Source organism: Xiphias gladius, chromosome 8 (assembly GCF_016859285.1).
Source record: "Xiphias gladius isolate SHS-SW01 ecotype Sanya breed wild chromosome 8, ASM1685928v1, whole genome shotgun sequence".
Taxonomy (NCBI): domain Eukaryota; kingdom Metazoa; phylum Chordata; class Actinopteri; order Istiophoriformes; family Xiphiidae; genus Xiphias; species Xiphias gladius.
The window spans coordinates 8,119,673-8,136,108 of record NC_053407.1 but is presented as its reverse complement, the minus strand read 5'-3'; the positions used below and the strand labels follow the sequence as shown (position 1 = coordinate 8,136,108).

Here is a 16,436-nt window from a genome sequence, read left to right as displayed (position 1 = left end):
TTTACTTTACTACTTTACTGTATCTACACAGACTGTTCTTGAAATAACGATCGAGCAAAGCCGAGGTAGATACCAATACTTACACTGTTAATAATTATATTATTTTTTCCCATTTAAGTGAAGCTCCAGCACAGAAAGCAAGGGAACTTAAATAATCGGTCTACAAAGTAACTTGTCTCATTTCTATAATCTCCCTGATGTTCACAGGTAGGAACCAACGTGCACAGATTTTGTTCTACCCGATGGTACGGAAAGGCTCACACATGTTCGGCGTTTCCTTGGTAACAGAATTACGTTCACTATTTACCAGACACTGAAACGATTCATTTAAACAACATGGACATCCAGGAACGAAGTAATTTCATTAAATTCATTTAACTAACATTAATGCAAATTAAGAAATGTGTAAAGTAATACTTTTACTTCGGAAAAATTCGAAATATAGCTAACACTTGACAGTATTCATTTAAGGTTACATGTGTTTAGCTAACGTTAGCTAGCATTTACTTAACCAGTCAGCTAACTGACGTTATTGTTCATTAACGACCCAAGCTTATCAGGTCTTACGGGCAGCTTTGTGACTGAACGTCAGTATTGCCTTTGTTGTAAAGATTATCACTTGACAGCTAGCTGATTTGTTTTATATACAGTCTATGGTTTTATCTAACGGCAAACGTTACTAAAACATGCGTATCTACATGTCGCCTCCCCTCGTTCTCCAGATGTCAGGAGCTGTGGAGAGAACATCGTAGAAATGGTTGACATGGACGAAGAAAACTTCGCTATTTCCAGGTGGGTTGTCTAAATATGGGTTAAAACCCAAGTGTAGTCTCAAGTCTGTCATAACAAGTCTCGAGTCAAATCAAGTACTGTAGGGCAAGTCTAAGTCACAAGTCACAAGAAGCAAATTTCAATTTAAGATGCATTTCAAGTCTTTTGAGTGTCTAATGGCTCATGCAGCATTTGAACGGTTTCCATTTGGAGCTGTGTAATTTTTTTTTCTCCCCAAAAATGAAACGTTCAAGCTGTGTGGTAATGGAAGACCTGTATGTCGCTGTCTTTAGTAATTTTTCTTTATCTTTTTGACTTTACCAGGTCAAAACTTGATACTTGAGTCTTTGCTTTAAAGGCTCAAGAGAAGACTAAAGGCAGTCATGTGTCACAGCTGCCAAGTCAAGTCTCAAGTTCTCATTTTTGAGACTGAAGTTCACGTCTTACGTTTACAGCTAGATTAAGCACAATAAATACCTATCTGTGATTTAGTAATATACTGCATATTTCTTATAGCATATACTGTACAGCAACTATGACTGAGCAGGAGCTGTGTTAGCCTTATTAAAGATTTCACACAGTCTGTTATGCTGTTAAACCCAGAGATTTATGGCTTTTGAGTTGACAGGTTTACAACAGGCCCACTTCGGCTCTGAGTTAATAATATAACAATTTTTACTGCTGTTGTGAGTCAAATTCATGAATTCTACCTTTAAGTGATATGATCTTTATCCCTTCATTTTCTCCCTCCAGCTCCTCAGCTGCAGATGCCGCTTTTGATGCTGTTATTGGCTCCATAGAGGACATCATCATGGGTATGACTAGAGATGAAACCACTCTTTTTAAAAATGTTGTACTTTGTCAGTCTTTTCTAAACAGTTTTACAGGGTTTCAGTCATACTGTTTGTGTGAGATTAATTTTTCAGCAACTTGACAGTAAGAAGGGATTGTCATTGTCTTATTTTGTAAAACACGTCTCAATAGTCTTTATGCTTAGAAAAAGAATGGATAGAGCCACTGAATGTGAGAAAAGTGGCCTCCATCATGCATTAAATAAAGAAATTGGGATTTAAGTTGTTAAAGTACTTCAATGAATTCAGTTAATCTTGTCTATTTTTGATCTGTAAGAGAAATGTGTATGACTTTTAGGGAAAATACTATGAAAAAAAAATCTGAGTGGCCAACATTTGAAAAACTAAGATATCCAACATTTATTCTATGTGGGTATGACAGAAAAGTGTACCTAGGCAAAAGATTTAAATATTTGATCCTTATTTTTTTTAAAAACGCCAGTATGCTAAGTCAGCTGAAGACATAGAAATCTTCAGTGTTTAACCAGTTAATGGTGAAGATATGTGATGCTCTACCTGTCCATTACTATTCTTTCAGAGGGGGAGTTTCAGCAGCTTCAGCAAAGCTTCATGGAGAAACACTACCTGGAGTTTGTTGACTCTGACGAGAACAAACTCAGCTACACGCCCATCTTCAATGAATATGTGAGGTGTTGGGCAACTCACTGTGTTCGAATGTAACACACCTGTCTTTGAGCAATATATCCTATCTGATTTATATAGCCTTGTCTAAGTCTAATACACAGTTACCCAGAGCAATATGACAGTATAATATCTCATACAGTATATAATTTCAACCTACAGCTCTATCAAAGATTCTAACTTTGTACTGAACGTCTGTAATACTCGTAGAGATAAACTGAGACCAAATTCTCATTAACTCATGTATGTTGTGTAGGTTGACCTGCTGGAGAAACACCTGGAGCAGCAGCTGATGGAGAGGATCCCTGGCTTCCAAATGAACAATTTCATAGAGCTGCTCATGTAAGATGTGACACCACAGCTCTTTCCGGAAGCCATTTCATTCTGTCTGTTTCTTCTTACAGCAACTCCTACATTTAAATTCAGTTGGTGGCAGTAATGGCGTCAGTGACAGCAACCAGTCAGCACACCCAGTAGTTTGTTTGATGCACCTGTTGCTCCAAAGAAATGTTATTTTGCAGCAGGCCACTAGATGGCACACCAGTTCACTGAAAATAATTATGCGATTCACAATACTGTATGTCTCTGTTATGACTGCAGGCAACACAAAGAGGAGGTCCCAGGGGACATCTTTGACATGCTGCTGACGTTCACTGACTTCATGGCCTTCAAAGAGATGTTTCTGGAATACAGAGCTGTGAGTTGTCCTGAAGCTTGCAAAATCTTTAAACCTTGCTTTGCTGAGAATTCCAGCACAATTTAAGCAAAGAAACAACAGATTTTTAAATTTAACATAGGATTTACTCCCTCATCAAGTGGGCTTATTGACAGTTGATGCTATAATCCATAATTATAAACTGATCTCTGTGGGGTAGGTACTTAGAATTCCAGGGAGCAAAGATGTTCTGTTACCATTTACACAATGTTACAGTGTATAACATGGTATTAAACGGTCAAAAGTTTATTTTGATCCAGAATTTGTAGAATTCTCTACATCTTACTTAGCACCACATTGATCCTAAACTTCTTTTCTACACCTCAAGAATAAGAAACAAATATTTCATAAATAAGAAAAAATATATGTACTGTATTCAACTATAATACTCTGTTAAAATATACATCAACTGTTGTATGAACTTCAATAATAACAACATAAACAATTTGCAAAACAAATATGTGCTTAACTGGCTCTTACAGGGCTACTTATTGTAATGACAACTTTTTCTCATTGATGGCTGTGTGTCATTTAAAATTAAGCCGACAACCTGCTCCGCGTGTGCGTGTATTTTTGTGAAGTGCTTTGCTTTAATACCAGCTTTATGAATCTGTGTTTCTAGGAGAAGGAGGGCCGAGGTCTGGACCTGAGTCAGGGACTGGTGGTCACATCTCTGACCCCTGCAGGCTCCAAACACACCAGCTTTAATGAATCACCGTGACACTCACACACTGGAAAAGTCAAACACTTGAATTGCCTCTTCCTCCATGTGTTCATGTAAAACATTTTTCCATGGGCCTTCAGAAAGTTGTTAGCTTGTGGTCAGTGGTGTTTGTGACTCTTGTACCCTGATGGTGAGCTTGAGGATACACTCTACATCTAAATCTACAGTCTGTGCACAAATAGTCCATAATGGCAAATTCATATATGCATTCCCATATGTTTTATGTGGTGGGTGGGATGGTATGTGTGTTTAAGAGCCTCTCTGTATGGTAAAGAGGGAAGATGAAAGGTTTTGACGTCTTTCTAATCTCCAACCATTGCACTGGACATAATGTTTGCTTGAAAAATTCACATCTCTTAAACAGGGATTTGCAAGTGAGTGAGGCCTCATCCTAATTTTACAATCATCCTCTTTTTCACAAGTATTTTTGTTAAGATTTAATATTGATGAGTTCTGCCTGGTTGGGGAGTAGGAACCCAAAATTCAGGTGCTTGTACAAGGCCAATGCTTGTGATTTCAGGTCATCCTACTGAGTCTTAACTGAAAACAGATCGTAAACTGATCCCTCAGTAAGTAGGGAAACCATTTGATATGACTGAATGTTTGAATCTGCTCTCTTTGCCTTGTATCTTTTGTTCATAGGAAAAGATAATAGCAGAACTAATATATGTTTTATTAAGTTTTTAATTATTTGGTTAGTTTGAAAACCCATTACATTGAGTTTTGTGCCTGTCAAAGTGATTTTTAATGTATATAGTGCTTGTGTGTGTGTGCGAACGTGTGTGTGCAATCAGAAATAAGATTTACAGTATAGTTTTCAGTACAATGTCAAAGTGTTTTCTACTTGTCTTAACATGACAGTTTTAACTGTAAGAGTATATTTATTTGACTGATGAAATACTGTTGATGTCACATTTGTTAGTAAAAAGATGTTTCCAAATAAACTGGTAAAAGCCTTACGTTGAAATCACCAAGTGCTTTATTTGAACAAGTGCATGGTTGAGTCCCAGCACTAACAACAGGGTTTCACTAGTATTCAAATTCTTGGTACAAAACACAACTTATTTCGTAAAGGCACATACAGTACAACAGGAGTTGAGCAATGTTTGATAAAATTCAGAAATATATGTTGCACACTTTTCACAACTCAGTGAGTCACTAATGAAATGAAATTTGAATCACCGAAGGAGTCATTAATGTCCTGCAGAAACACTGAAGAAGGGAACACTCAGAATGTCAACTTTAGGAATTTTTTGATTAATACTATATATTTTGCAATCTTCAACCTTACATATATACATTTTTATTTTCATCACTGCTTTGACTTCCTTTATGAAATTAATTGATAAGTTTCAATGTGAGCACAGGCCAATTGTCTGGATATTCAGGAGAGGAAATAAAAAGAGATTACCGCAGGACACGGATACAACAAAAACAGTCATTCATCACACCCTCCTCCACTGCTTTGTCAGTTTATGAGAGTAACACCATACTCTGTAAACAAAAACTACATAATAAACTCAGCAATTATGTTTCTTCATGTTTCTCCTTAATGGATAGCGGACGCTAGACATAACACACTCCCTAGGAGTCCACACTAGAAATATTTAAAATCAAAGTCTTTGGTGTCAAAGTTTGAGCTGTCAAATTTTTAGTAAGTGCTTGTAACCAGGGTGCTGGATCTTTTCTTCCTCCCTCTCACCCCACATTCAGAAAGGAATGGAAACATTTTCCATTTCATGCTGCAAATCTGATTTGTATGTCACCGACTATCCATGCACACATCACATTTTTGACCCCTTTTATGGCTGTGACGAAAAAATACAAGTTGTTGCCACAAAGTTAGTAATTACAGCTTTTGTCCCAAATGATTCTATTTTCGTTCTAGTAATTTTAGCCATATCCACTGGTTTCAAATTGATTTACCAGTAAATGAAGAAACCCTCAGCTTTAGTTATGGATTTACAGTAGTGTTAATAAATACATTATTTTAAGAAGGCCTGAATGTGAGGCCACAGTGCCGTCAGCCAGAGCCCCTTCAAAGAAATAATGTGTTGATATTGTGTTGCTGAAATACAATCAATATGCAAATTCTACTTGGATAATCCAGTGTTGATATTCAAGTTATTCTCACAGCTGGAAGGTAGAAGTTTACTGAGTTGGACTGAAAATGAATGTGTAAACATCAGGTTTAGGTTTCATCGTATTGTCAATACTAGGGATAGGCTGAGGTCAGGATTTGGTTACCAGAGTCAGCAGTAATAGTCAAGTGAGAGTGTGTTGAAGGTTGAGTATCAACACTAGACTATCCAAATCACAACAGTATCTTGTAGGAATGAAAACAGGAGGAGTCTTTTCCCAGGAGCAGCATCACAGGTTAGAGTCCTAGGTCGGCACTGTGCTGGTGGCAGCGTTTCCTCCATCTCCCTTCCAGTCCAAAAAGGAGAAGAAAGCACTGGCCCCGTACGCCAGAGTCACTACAGCACCGAAGAACTGGGGAAAAAGACAGACAGGGACATCGACAGGAACTGAAACAGGGAGAGGAGAGACAATCACACCTCTTAAATGACTTCAGGCAGTGCAGCAAATGTCTCAAAAAAGCTGGCATAAATCAAAGGTAAATGGACATCTTTATGTATTCACATCTCTAAAGATGCTTGTTGCTTCTGAGCTTTAACAATGCACTAATTGGGCATTATCTACTGTAAATGCAGTGTGTGTGTGTGTGTGTGTGTGTGTGTGTGTGTGTGTGTGTTTGTGTGTGTGTGTGTGTGTGTGTGTGTGTGTGTGAAATCATGTGCTAAATGCTACCATAGCTGTACACCAGCATGGACTTTAGCCTGTGGGAGAGACTAAAAAACAGCTTATCGAGCCTGCATTTCCTGCGACTGACCATGTGTAGTACGCAATTTCAGTTCTCTCCCTCACACACACAACTTTTTTTTTTACTATATTTGTGGGGACCCATCAGTGACGTAATGCATTCCCGTAGTCCCTAATCTAACACACACATTACCTCTCTATGTACTCCTGTTCATTCACTTCACACCCCAAATCTTTTTTTTTTTTTTTTTTTTTTTAAATTGAACACTCATGCCTTTAAACAGCATAGGGGAGGAGCAAGTGGCTTCTGTGGTACAAGGGTGACAAAGGCACATGACGTGCTTTCCAGCCAAGTGAGAAATGAGATGCTAGGAAATGATAATGATAAGAAAGCCTCACCCTCCTCCATCTTACTCTGCCTCTCTCCTTTCTTCAAGTTTTGGTGCACTTACCACAGCCTGATAAGTAAACATGCCATCAGAAATACACCTAGCCAAACAGTGATGGCAGGGAGAGGGAAGGAGAGAGGGTAAAACATAGATTTTTGTCTGTTGACAGCAGACAAATAGGAACGTAACTGACATGTTGGAGTGAGATCTTGGAGTGTTTCTTGCATATTTAACCAGCTCTTTGTATGCAAGTCAGTGTGAGCGGTGTCAGGCTTCTTACAGCGGCGGCTCCCATATGTCCATAGTAAGAGCTGAGGTGGAAAGGCCTGACAGATGCAGCATTGGCCAGGAAGGCAGTTAGATAGAGGACCGTGGCTATGCCATGATACACCATCACCTAGCAGAAGAGAAGAAACATTAGCTGCGTTTTCTCAGAGCTTTTCCTTACACATATGCCTAACCTCCCTCTCTTGTCTTTTATCCTTGCCTGCTTTCCTAAATCCTACCTCCTCATTTCCTTGTGTTGGTTTCTTTCTCCTTGAACCACTGTGCTGGCAATGCAATTTCATAACCTACTTCATGGTCCTATTTTGTCTTTTCATTTGATCAAAATGATCCTTGATCCTTGGCATTGACCCTTGAGTCTAAATCCTATTGCCTTATTCTTGTTTATCCACCTTTTCCCAAATGCATTTGAAGACCAAGTATCCTAAGATCATGCCTAGGAGACAGCAGAGTTCATGTCTCATCAAAGTGTTTGCACCTGGATACAACTAATGACAACTGCTCAGGGTGACTTGAAGGAAATAGCATCATTTTAAAAGGCTAATTTTTACTATGAACGACGGGCTCCTATGTGAACACACAATTTTCTGCCAAAAGTAGACCAGTTCTGGTGATTTCACATGACAGATTTCTGTTTGTGTCATTTTGTCTGTGTTCTTCTCACTGCTTTGAAGTGGTTAGCAATTTCAGTGTTAAACACTTCAAATCCCTGAAATCAAGTTTTCAGGGACTTCAAGGCCAGAAACTGCTACATAAAAGCACATTTGAGCTACTTTCTTCATACCCTGGAATAAACACTAATTTTTTTTCTCTGCGAGCAAAACAAGTCTCAAAACCTTTCCTTCATTCCACCTTTCTTCCCTTCCCTTCCCTCCTCCTCCTCCCCTCCAGCCTCCCCGCTCACCGTCAGTGGCCAGGGGACAGCAGTGAGTTTTCGCTGGGCACTAAACAGGATCATTAAGAAGAGGATGGTGGTGAGGATCCATAGAGTGATGGCCACAAACATCACCCAGCCATACGCTGGCACAACTGTGTACGGGGCACTGGCTATCAACGCCCACTGGAGCAGCCCCAGAAACTAGAGAGGTGAGAGAAAACAGGAAAGGCCAACAAAGAAGCAGAGCGAGGTGAAGTGAGGAAGCCACTTACAGGTAAAAAAAAAAAAATATATATATATATATATGTATATATATAAATAAATAAATAAATAAATAAATAAATATATATATATATATATATATATATATATATATATATATATATGTATAATAAATAAATTTATATATATATATATATATAATAAAAACTGAAACTGTAAATAAATAAAAAATGGATTTTTAAAAGCCTTAATATGTAATTATTAAATAAATGTGTGTAACTGAAATCACACTGGGGACAACTTGTAGCCTCTACCTCACACAAGTACATGCTAATACAACCGTTAAAAGACAAACTCAAGTTTTTTCAAATCTGTGTAAACACAACACTGACATATTATTACCCTGTTAAGTTGGTGCAGCTAACATCTTAGCAAACAGTTGTCTAATGAAACACACAGCCAACACAGAGCAACATTAGCAATTTTTGGACTCATGTTTCTCGCCACCTGATGAATGTAAGTCCAATATTTAATCTACCTTTGGCGCTGCTTTTGTATCCACCAACTCCTGAGGGAATTATCTGACTCTTTAGCTGTAAATGCTCCACTATGTTCACCTGCAAGCTAACTTTATTTGTCTGTATTTCGTACTGTATGTCCGTATTTCACGGCCCATGTTTAGGCATCTATGAAGTTAAACCATGCACCCTATCACAAGCTTCAGTCTTTATGATGTATATCATGCAGTTGTTTTTTACAATGCGGTATGCATGGGACACATTGTTTATTAAAATTGCACAAGGAGCTGAAAGTTCTATGAATTAAACACTAATGGCAGATGAATGAATGCAGTGTTGTAGAAAGAAAGAGGTTTGGTGCTTCAGCTCCTTTCCCCTTTTTGTATTGTTTCTACCTATATATGTATTACACATGTATGTGTTTGTGTAGGGAAAATGGAAAATGATGTTGCCATACACACACGAACACACACACTCACACAATCTGTGACACGCTATCAAATAGAAGCTCAGTCAAACTCGTGATGTTACATGAGGTGATTTTTAGAGATTAGGTTAACTGATTTTCATTTCAATAATCCTTGGAAACAGCTGACGCTTTCTCAACTCTGTTAAATGCAGGTATGACTGGAAAAAGGTCTGTTAACTGAAGATCAGGCTGAAAGTCCACAAAAAACAGACAAACCCTTTAAATAATAGTTTGGCAGTGGGAAACTGTTTCATACAAGCTTTCACTGAGATTTAAATTAAACTGAGAAGAATTCGGGAGCTAAATAGCCAGATTTTTCACTCAGGAGTTGGTGGAGACTAAAACAGAGCTTAAAGCAGCTTTAATATTGGACTGACAATAGTTGTGTGGCGAAAAACAAAACTCCAAATTAATGCTAATATTGCTCGGCATCAGCAAAATAGTGTTAAATACCATTGTATTAATACCTACAGTACATGCTGTACTTTATTAGATAAAGATGTCGTTTATGGCTTTTCTTTTATGACTAAACTTACTCTAGTTTTACTATTGTGAGACAATGTTCCCTGCTTATTAACCTTTGGACAGCATAACTCTAGCCATTTAAACTTTGCAAGGCCATTTGCCACTGCAAAAGACAGCTGGGGACCTGTATGGGTACATTAGAGCTGGGTGTAAAGAATCCCTGTCAAGATAGGTTAGTATTCCTGGTTTATTCAAACTGGAATAACTTGTAAGGAAAGCCTGTTTACCTGCACACACACACACACACACACACACACACACACACACACACACACACACACACACACACACACACACACACACACACACACATACACACAGACACTCATACAAACAAACACTTCCAGAAACACTCATTATAGGCCAAGGTTGCTGTCTATAAACGTTAATATTAAGGGATGGCATTTCTACTTGTCATTTGCGGGGGAAATGCTGATACATGTGAAATTCAGTTCATTATTACTGAGTAATTAAGTAGTCAAAGGTTAGCCTTATTCTGACCTTAAGGATTACCTACCGCACCTCGCAAACATTAACAGATTTAATAAACCTTTTGAATACAGCGAAAGTACACTACTGCTGACTTCTGCCTAGCTGGCCCTACTACTACAGCACCATGAAAAGCCAATAAAGCTTGCAACTAAAAAGCATGAAAGGGTGGCAAATGTTTAACAGTCATATACAGAATAATCATTAGCAGTGGTCCATCTGTCCTTGAAGTGCTATATAGGTTTCTTAGTAATAATGGGATGGTCAGGAGGGAACGGGGCCTCCAGGGGACAAAGATCTCCTGCACCTGTCAGTCATCCAGCAAGTCACATTTCCTCTGTGTGGACAGAGCCTAACGCAAACATATCACTGAAGGGGGAAATGAGTTTCAGCTGAAGCTCAGTAATGTTATCCTGATTACTTCTGTACTCCATTCAGTCTTAGAACCAAGCGTTAGAGAAACATAACCAACCCTGCCCTGCTGTCTCACAGTCAAACTGTGTTCATACGGCAAAGAAAAAAGCAGAGGCTTTGAATGGTGACAGTCATGTTTTTGTTGATAGATAGTCAGTGACATTTATGATGCACAAACTGAAGCTTTCAAATTCCTGTGGCACCAGATTAAGAGTGCCGATATGCAAATGTATCTTGCCGCTATATGCTGCTGTAATGTTTATGTTAATGTTAAGTTTATCGAAGTGCAGTTTGCCTTTAACTTATCCTCGATAATGAGTATAAAAGGATCTATATTTAGCAAACTTGTTTATATTACTGATCCTAGATTCGTGCTCTATCCACACAAGTTCTTCCAGTTTTTTTTAACATACTGGTGCTGCTTATATATGAGAGTAAAATGTGACAATTACTAAAGGGGAACTTTTACTTTTAGTATAAAATATGGACAGATGCAAAAAAAAAAAAAAAAATAGCAGGCCAATACTACTATCATTGAGTTAAGTGGATAAGTCTATTTGATATTTTTCTTACTGTCATCAAATAACAGGAAAGAAACAAAACTGAAAAAAAAGTACTGCCTGTGTGGCCAAAACCTGATATAGCTTATTTCTCTGTGCTTCTGTGCTTCACTGTTGTCCAAAAACTGTTAAAAACATGCCAATGAGCCACACTGTTACACTGGGCAACACGCTCCTTCATTACAATCAACATTGGCACTGTAGTTTAGTTTCACTTAATTGCTCATATACCATCCTGCTGCCATAATACTATCTAGAGCACCAAACGTGTATTAATCTGCAGCTAAATCTAGTCCTCAACAAATTAACTATTTACTTTTGTATGAGTAACATTTGCTAAAACAACATGACAGAGACCAGCTTTTTTAGGAAATTATTTAGCCTTCCAAGAGTATTTATGACCTTTTTTTTTTTTTAAGTCTTCAGTTTCAGTCGTAGAAAATGAACCTGAGGTTGAGAGCAGCAGACAGGGAGAGGAAGTCAGAAGATTTTGGGATATGGACTATCTCATTGTTTTTTTGATGATAAAAAAAACTATTTATATTGCCAACATATCCTTTAATAATCTGTAATAATCTGTAATTTAAATCACTGGTGGTTTCATTCATAATGTACTCAACGGAAACACAATAGAAAAGACAGAGCAGAAGTTGCTGTTACATACTATTTCAACCATCATGAGGATGGCTGGGATGCTCCGGATAAAGAATATGTCCATCATGCTGGTGACATTAACAGCGAGCCCTCGGAGGCTGTCGCCCCCCTGCTGAGAGCTGTGGGCGTTGTGGGAGCTGGTCTCCGTGGTAACTTTCGACGGGAAGTCTGCCATGATCACGCAGTTTATCCGAAGATGGATGTCTCGGAAACAGCCACGCTGACAACCAACTCCTTCAGGCTGTGAGAATGGCTTTGATGGAAATTTTCCAGAGCAGTTTTCAGTCCTGCAGATAATACCTGAATGTTGGGATTCAGTAACCGTTCACTACATCAACTCCAAAACACAAATATTACATTAAATATATATGTACAAAGTCTTGATTTTTAAAAAAAAAAGAAAAACAGTCCGATGAGTTAAAGAGGAGCCCTCCAGTGAAATCTCCAGGTTCAGATATTCAGTTGTTACTGCTCCACCTTCCCTGACAGGTGTGTAATGGTGATGGTGTGTGAGTCTCTCTACACCTTGCTCTTTCTCTTTCTTTCTCTCTCTCACTCTCTCACACACATACACACACACATCGAATGTTTCGTCATCCTATCTCTATCTGGTCTCCCCGTGGCACCTCCCATATGACTGTCAGAGGCCTTTCACCTGAGTAACTCATTAATGTGTTTGAAAACTGGGAAGAGGAAGAAAGTGGAGGGAGAAAAAAAATACAAAAAAGGGCTCAGTATCGCTCTCTTGGTGTGCATGTGTATATATGTGCATACCTGCATCTTGATAAGACAAAGGCTTGATGTACTGCTGCACTGAGTTTTAATAAATGACACATATGACCTGATAGCATGCTGTAAATTTTTAACCCAAAAGCAAAATCCTACAAGCAACTGGTCCAAAATGTCAGTGTGGAAACATTTTGTGTTGGGATTTCATCCTACTTCAAACACTGAAAGTCCAAAATAAAAGAAATAAAAAAAACATTAAATAAATAAATATAATAAAGCAGCCATCATTTCCCCATCACATTTATTAAACACACAGTATGACATGAATATGTAATAAAACATAACTATAGTACATACAACATACATAACAAACATCAGTAGTGTAAAGTATTTACTTAAATACTGTACTTAAGTACAATCTTGAAATACTTGTACTTTACTTGAGTATTTCCATTTTATAGTTAAATATTTTATAGTTACTTTTCAGATTAAGATTTTACGCACCAAATAAATGATCAGTTCATAAAATGTGATGCAGTTTTAAAGATTTAACTAACAAAAAGCATATCACAGCTGAACTGTATGATACAGCATATCATACAGTTCGAACATACATGGATGATAGTGTCATATTTATTCACATCTTTTTATTCCTGTTTTTTTTTTCTTTGTGGAGGGATTAATTGTTCGGCTTTTCCTAAGCGTAGTCGAATTCAAATTTCCTAGATGGTGAACAACACAGTTATTGCATTATAATCAATATGTTTAGCGATGTTCTCTGCGGAGCACCTGATACAAATACTTCTGACATGATATTTTATTTGTTTTGATGAAAAAAAAAAAAACTCTACTGTCAGAAGTGGGATTCGAACCCACGCCTCCAGGGGAGACTGCGACCTGAACGCAGCGCCTTAGACCGCTCGGCCATCCTGACTTGTTAAGAGGTGAAAGAAAATCTTACTACATATATTATACCTTAGGTGTTTTCTTACTATACCTGTTTTTAGACCACGGTATTTGGGAATAACCCGGAAGACAGTGATTATCATTTTTGCGGCACAGCAGCGGTACATACCTCCCTACAGTTGAAACCGTATGCTTTCAACATTAACGTGACTTCTGAATGCAGCACCCGTTGCTCACGACCATACACACACACACACACACACACACACACACACACACACACACACACACATCGGGCAGTAGGTGAATTAGCCCGCTGGACGACCCCCGCCTTTAGGGGGAGGAAGGGAAAACAGCAGATTCAGGAAAAAAATCCTAATCGGTCGACCGATTATTATTACTCATACAAAACCTTGTCACGCGAAAGACTCTTCTTCAACCACTGGATGTAGGACAGGCTATATTTTTTTTTCCATGATAGGGGAACGACAATAAAACCTATGAACTACTGCTTGCATTTTTATTTAGCCTAGTACATTTACTCAATTACTATACTTACTGTACATTTGAGGTACTTGTACTTTACTTCAGCATATCCATTTTATAGGCCCACAACTCTACTACATTTGAGAGGGAAAATTGTACCTTTTACTCAACTACATTTTATCTGACATCTGTAGTTACTACTTTTAAGACTAATGTTTTCCTTAAAAAACGCACTATAATACTATTACATAAAATGCACTGGTGAATATTAAAGCAGTGGTTCTCAAACTTTGTTTGTGACCCCTTATAAAAAAGCAAGGTGTAGTTGGGGCCCCCTGTTATGTTTCTGATGTCTATTAATTAGCAACTCTAGATAAGAATAATTTCCTCCCAAAGCTTCTCACATGGTTTCACCTTAATAACTGTTTGAAGCCCAAAGAGGTAAAAGTATGCAACATTTCGCAAAGAAAAGCAAAGATTAAAGAAAAGTCCCAAAATATTCATTAAAAAAAGTGTGGCAGTACTTTTTTCTCTTCATCTCAGGACCCCCTAGATTTATCTCGTGACTCCTTGGTACTCTTACTTAAGTAAAGGATCTGAGGACTTCCTCCGCTACTCAGCCTATCATATAAATATCTACATTTGTTATCTCTGTTATGTTTTGTTGGAAGCAAAGTTTTAAGGAGAAAAACCAGGTTCCCACTGAGTTAGCAGGGCTCTGACTGAAACCTTGGAACCCTGCTTGTGATTTTTCCTCTCTCATATATTCTCAAGCACAATAAGTACCTTAATATTGAAGTGAAAAAAATAAAATCTACAGAATTTGTACTTTTGGCATTATTCTGAACTGATGTGTTAAAAATAATGTTTACATTGGAAGAAAAATGATTTTTCACATGAGATTCACACATCCAAGTACTGATGATTTGGTCAGGACTCATTGGTATCATTTGACTGACAGAGGTCAGCAGTGACCGTCTCTGTATGCTTTATTAATCTGGAGTCATGCAGGTACTGACCCTTTCTGACAACTTTTTCAAGAATGAAGAAGGATACTTTTATAACTCTGTGGAGTTCAACCAATACTTGAAAGCACTTTTTTCTACCTTAGTTTTCTATACATTTCCTAGAGAAGAGTTTATATATATATGCCTGCAATTGTAATTTAATTTTATGCCTTTTATTCATTGAAAGTAAAATAATTAAGTGTTTATCAGTTACTCAACAAAATTAGTTTTTATTTGTTCTTCAGACCAGTGTGAATTCCTTGTTGCGAAATCATTAGGAAACCCATTTTGGACCTCCCTTCTCAAAAAAGGAAAAAAAAAGCCCTACAGAGGTAATCGATCTATACTACTGTTCTCCTCCCAGTGGTGTTACATCCGCCAAGGAAGTTAAGTAATCACCCATGTATGTTGTTTTTTATTCTTCAGCAGTATTAAACAAAAAGTACTGAACTGATTTGCACCGAACTTGGTAGAGGGATGGGGCGTGGGCCGTGGAAGAACCCATTCAATTTTGGGGCAGATCCAGATCATTTATTATTAATTTCAGTTTTTTCTTTGAAGTCTTATGTATGTTGATGACACTGGCCTTAGCGGAGGTCTGTGCCCTACTGTGCAATTTTTTTAGTTGGTAATGCTTTTATCTTTACAAGCAGGCCTAACATTTCAGTTGTCGTTATGCATTAAGGCACATTAGTTCTCTCATTTGGGTTTGATAGAAGCCAGTAGACATTATTTGATGGTTCAGGAACTGCTGTGGGAATATACCATAACTATAAACTGAAATGGGATGATTGGAAAGACTTGCACTCTGCTGTTAAATGTCAAATAGCCCATGTATAGGCTAACTTACAAATCTACAATGTACTGCACAGTATTTCCTGATATCAGTGAGAAGTAAACTATTGTACTTTTTACTCCAAATCATTCGTTTAATAACTTTAGTTACGATTCAGATTCATATTAATGATACAAAATATAATCAACAATTAAATTCTGATGCATTATTATAGGTTAAGATTTGTTGATCCTTGGGAAGAAATTCACATGTTACTCAGCAGTATATAAAGTCTTTAAAATTAGTCCCAACTTTACCAACTGCAACAACAATAAATTGATGTCCACATTAATGCATCATTAATTATAATCCAACAATATAATATATACAGTATTCTGAAATTGACCATTCTCATGCTAGTATTTCTACTCAAGTAAAATTTTGAATTTTGCATTACTTGTACTTTTAACATACAGACATAATAAAGGAAAATCCAACATAAGTAAGGTGTTGGGCCACCATGTGCCGCCAGAATGGCTTCAGTGTGTCAGTGATACAATTCTACAATTCTCTGGAACTCTACTGGAGGGATGACCACCATTCTT

General features: G+C 37.7%; 2 protein-coding genes and 1 non-coding gene across 4 annotated transcripts; 1 reads left to right on the top strand and 2 right to left on the bottom strand.

Moving 5' to 3' along the window:
• Positions 1-198: 198 nt before the first annotated feature.
• LOC120793325 (ADP-ribosylation factor-like 2 binding protein) lies at positions 199-4,662 on the top strand. 2 transcript variants are annotated; one of them, XM_040133298.1, is made up of 7 exons: positions 199-281; positions 723-792; positions 1,525-1,586; positions 2,161-2,267; positions 2,521-2,606; positions 2,865-2,961; positions 3,602-4,662. In XM_040133298.1, exons 2-7 carry the CDS (start codon positions 755-757, stop codon positions 3,698-3,700), a joined length of 489 nt encoding a protein of 162 aa, XP_039989232.1. In that variant the 5' UTR covers positions 199-281; positions 723-754; the 3' UTR covers positions 3,701-4,662. The 2 variants fall into 2 exon arrangements, with proteins under 2 accessions (XP_039989232.1, XP_039989230.1); XM_040133296.1 differs by having other exon boundaries at positions 231-355.
• Positions 4,663-4,690: 28 nt separating this feature from the next.
• LOC120792828 (plasmolipin) lies at positions 4,691-12,448 on the bottom strand. The gene is made up of 4 exons (XM_040132196.1): positions 11,939-12,448; positions 8,105-8,278; positions 7,196-7,312; positions 4,691-6,196 (listed from the first exon to the last, which is right to left on the bottom strand). The coding sequence occupies exons 1-4, from the start codon at positions 12,101-12,103 to the stop codon at positions 6,089-6,091; spliced, it is 564 nt and encodes a 187-aa protein (XP_039988130.1). The 5' UTR covers positions 12,104-12,448; the 3' UTR covers positions 4,691-6,088.
• A 1,060-nt stretch (positions 12,449-13,508) lies between these two features.
• Positions 13,509-13,591, bottom strand: trnal-cag. Its single transcript has one exon. It is a non-coding gene; the product is annotated as a tRNA-Leu (tRNA).
• Between the last annotated feature and the right edge of the window lie 2,845 nt (positions 13,592-16,436).